We start from the raw sequence: 4572 nt of genomic DNA on the forward strand, positions 1-4572 counted from the left end.
TATATATATTATAAGAAATATATATATTATAAGAAATTATATTATGTAGGCGACCGATAATGACGACAAAAGGTTGAAAGAATCAACGTTGAAAGAATCATCCCCGGAAATGGGCTTTCTACCGATATGGCGCGCGCGTTGTATTACTCCTTATAATCCGGAGTTATTGCCACCGGAAACAGCTCTACGAGAGGAAGTAATTAAAACCATAATCACGTATATTTGATAATTCAAATATTACATCGTAATTGTCCTTCATGCGATCTGTTTTAATACGTCTACCGATTCGTGGGTGATGCTGATATCGATCTCCTGAATAATTGATGGGAAATTGATAAATCGGTTAATACAAGGATTTTATGTAAAAGTTTTACAGCATCAACGCATAGTTATATTTGTTTCATTTCGGAGCTAGATAACTACGAAAACGAATTAATATTGGAAAGCGGAATTGTGAGTTCGCGATCTATATATCCAATCACTTTTTCCTAAAGAGGGTAGGATTTTCTTAATACATTGTCTGCGTCATCGGAAGCGGAAATGATTCTTCCGGTAAAATGAATTTTAATCGATCGCTTTATATTAACGAGACTAGCGAATATCCGATAGTTATTTCCAGCGCGTCGCTAGACTATGGACTTCCGTAATCATTAATAGAATTACGATATCCGGGCAGAGGATAGTCTTTCTTCTCAAATCATGTTTGTGTCACTTCTCGTTACCCTGACATGATATATCACCGGTATCCGATAGGATTATAAAATCTAATACATCCCGAAACGTTTCGTTCTGACAAGATATCATGTTCGCATAGATGTCAATTCCATCCTCGGTCAACAAAGACGAAGATGATGTTTGGTCAAAAATCGAAGAGGCCTCCGATTATCCGGAAGAAGATTATCACGAAGAACATTATCAAGAAATGGCATCGTCTCAGGGCGACAATCTTTAATTGTGATGAAATATATGAACTACCGGCTCCAAGCAGTTGATTAATCAATTTGTGAGCGTATTACATATTCTCCTTGTTATACACAATATGCTAATTTTCTTCCGCATAGATAGTGTAAAACAAAATTAAACGAGTATGTTTTTATTACTAATTTTAAAAAATAACGCATTATAGTTTTATCGTTATTTAAAAAGAAACGATTCATTACTTCTTTGTAACGCTAAATTAAATATAAAAACTACATTATTTAATAATTTTTATTTAATATTGATTGTAACAATCAATATTACATAAATACAACTTGAAACTTTAAGTTAGTCTGTATTAGTTTTCTTTATATTAAACTTATTTAATAAATCTATAATTCCTTATGTTAATATTGTTGTTTTTTAATAAATGCTTATCTTTAAGAATTTAAATTGTAATTTATAAATTTTATTAAAAATTTTTATTAAACATTGTTTTTAAACATTAATCTTATTATAAAGAGCGCATTCTAAATTTACTTTATTAAATAATGCAATCTATCGAATAAATATAAATAAGTGATTAAAATAACGATAAAGTTAACGATTAAATTCGTTACTTTAACTCACTTATTATCTTTATATTTATTCAAGATTGTATTCGTGATACACATATATGTGCGCGTGCGAGTGTATATATTTGCAATTAATTGGCATTATATACATATTTTTTTTAATATATTAAACGCGAAATTGAAAGCGCAAGCTCGGTTATTGTATAATCGAAATACAAGCACGTTCATGAGCGCGTCACAATTACATGGGCACGATTATTCTCTGTATTTACTACTTTATAAGATAAAGTTCTCGGCCTGACATAAAACGATGCTATTAACGATGAAATATTAAATTGCTATAATTTTTAGAAAAGTTTGATCCTGCATAGGGCGACTGTTAAAATGTCAGTTCATTAGTTTATTTCGTTTCATTTCTTTGTTTCGGTCATATAAAGCAACCAACTTTTGATTCCATTATTAACATTAATTCACCCTCACATTTTTTTAATCAAAAATTTCATAAATTTCCACAAGATCAGATTTGGTAAAATATAGTACATGTACCTGCGGAATAAATTCATGGAATTTTATGACTGCAATTGAAGACATGTGAACAAGTGCATTGTCTTGATGGAATCAAAAGTTAATTACTTTACACGAAACAAAGAAATTAATGAACACATCTGAAATTTTATCTGAATTTTTATCTGAAATTTTAACAGCAGGATCAAACTCTAAAATTATAATTGATATTGATGTTATTTCTGTGTCAAGCCGAGAACTACTTTTAGAACTACTTTTGCATATCTATGTCTAACTTATAACTAGTTTTATGCTGAGAATAATTACATTTACAAAACGTAAGAGTTGAAAAAGGAAGACTAACTTCAGTCAGGAAAAGTTGATAAAGTTATACGAAAGTGGGAGAAACAATAGTATTGAGTTATATACAATATATTATTCGATAATATACTTGATAATATAATCATTTAATCGAATCACAAATTTAATGACGTCGTATTACACGACTTGGCAGAGCATGCTGATTTTTAGAGAGTAGCAAGTCCCCACAATACTGGCAAATACTATCAATTTTAGTTTTTAAAATAAACACGCAAAGAAAAACGCATCTGTATTTTTCTAATTGATTGCTTCGCGCGACTTATTTAGGGTTGTCACAGAAAATGAATTTTAAAATTTTCTGACTTTTCCGGTTTTTCAGATCGAATATATTTAATAGAAAATGTATCTTAATTATAAAAAAAGTTTAATTAAAGTGAATTTATATTAAACTATAAAACAAAAATTATTACAAATTAAAACAAAAATTAAACTTGTTAGAAATGTCTAATTTTTACATTTAAAGGAATTATATTTCCTTTGATATAATGACCGATACATGATCTAGTATACAGTTTCAGTAGTATAATCAGTAAAATACTGATTAAGAAAATCAGTATTTGATCACAATTGTTAGATAATATTATTTAAAAAATTATAACAATTATTTGGAATGAAAGTATTTTAATAGAAAGCTTTAATAGAAAGCTCGAAAAATTCCAGACTCTTTTATATTTTTTCTATTTTTTCTCCTAGGTTTTCCATGACCAATTTAAATTTCCACAACTTTTTCCGGTTTTCCAAATCTGTGACAACCCTCGAATTCGTAAAAAAAACGAATTACGTCAAGAAACATGAAGATTCTACAGAGATCTATCGAGACGTAAAAGGACGGAGGACAGGGCGAATAAATACATAAAGTTGTCACGTAAGAGATCGCAGTCTTTTAAAGAGGTAAGTTACAAGTCATGAGTGTATTATATTATAGTCAAGTCCGTAAAGGTCATAAAGTGCTTAACATAGATAAAGTGTTATCGAGAAAACGATGCAATGCCTAACATTTATCGTAAAATTATATTAGACCGTCGTATCAAAGCGTCATCAACTGTACTAAGCATAGTGCGAGTCGCGCATTCGTATTCAGCTCGTTCTCGGTACGAGTTCTGAGCGAGTTTACAAACGAATTTGTAAAATCTGTGGCGCACTGGCGCTAGCAACATACTTTGTGATAGCAAAATACTTTGGTCTGCGACTTCGCGTCCACTTGGCACAAGATAAAAAAATTCGCGAGTAACGCGACGTACACACAGCCCTTGATCTGGTCGAAGCGATTCTGTTTTCCTTTCGCCTCTAGTCCCGGCTTTATCGAGAGGCTTTTAAGAGAGATAACCAACTTCGATGTATGTTTCACCGGATTCTTACGGCATCAGGGATATCGTCACAACAGTCGAATTATTCAATAAGCTATTGCACTAGTTTGTGCAACGTGAGAAGTCATTTATACGATCTTACTTGAACTTGGATCGCGCGTCGGTGCGCCTAGTGTGTGCGTTTAACGTGCCAACGATTTTCTTCGAAGTCGTTTAAGCATCTCAGGTACGTAAACGTGGACGAAATTTGCACTTTGTCGCGCGAAGCGACTCGTTTCAGCGAGCAATGGTGCCAGCTCTTGACTCTCTTTGCTCCTAAAATGAGATTTTTTTCCGCTTATACGGCACATCTATATACAAATTCGATAATTTAACTTCCGATTATCGTTAATATAAATATAAGAATGAGCCGTTTGTATTTTATCGATTAGCGAGAAGGAGGAACGCAGGATGATGTCGATGGTACCTCGATACAGAAAAATCGCATACAATGCAAAATTGCGCACACTTATCATCCATAGCGTATAGAGTATAAGAGTTCTTTCGTTCGATAAATATCATTCTGATTATGTCAAATATAGATGAGACGTCATTTCGGAGACGTCACAAAGCGACTAAACAACGTTATCTCACATCAAATCCGATGGCGGTCTCTGAAACGCAATACTAGCTACGGAAATACTACACAGGCCGGCTGTTATGATACCCATGCATATATAGACCGACGTAATTAGCCAGAAGGCAAACAAATATAGTGTCTTATTGCAATACTTCCCTAATGTTGGATCATAATTTGGCTCATATTCCTTGTATACCCACATAGAACCTGTATTAATAAATAATTAATTAATAAATTAATAAATTTATAAAATTGTTCTTGAAAATAC

At 32.1% G+C, this 4572-nt stretch overlaps 2 protein-coding genes across 3 annotated transcripts in view; one reads left to right on the forward strand and one right to left on the reverse strand.

Annotated features, from left to right (window-relative positions):
- The window catches only part of LOC108689205 (radial spoke head 1 homolog), a 2693-nt gene extending 1741 nt beyond the window's left edge, over positions 1-952 (forward strand). Inside the window, exon 5 of one of the 2 annotated variants that reach the window (XM_018195871.1) lies at positions 815-952. In XM_018195871.1, coding sequence (XP_018051360.1) covers positions 815-952 — 138 coding nt within the window. Of the gene's footprint in view, positions 1-49; positions 243-814 lie in introns of those variants that run through there. The other variant, XM_018195872.1, reaches the window with a different exon arrangement.
- Positions 953-3070: 2118 nt separating this feature from the next.
- LOC108689194 overlaps positions 3071-4572 on the reverse strand; it is a 2851-nt gene continuing 1349 nt past the window's right edge. The window contains exon 4 of the mRNA XM_018195859.1: positions 3071-4511. Coding sequence (XP_018051348.1) covers positions 4315-4511 — 197 coding nt within the window. The 3' untranslated portion in view covers positions 3071-4314. The remainder of the gene's footprint in view (positions 4512-4572) is intronic.

The sequence above is a fragment of the Atta colombica genome, unplaced genomic scaffold (assembly GCF_001594045.1).
Source record: "Atta colombica isolate Treedump-2 unplaced genomic scaffold, Acol1.0 scaffold261, whole genome shotgun sequence".
In the NCBI taxonomy this organism is placed as follows: Eukaryota; Metazoa; Arthropoda; class Insecta; order Hymenoptera; family Formicidae; genus Atta; species Atta colombica.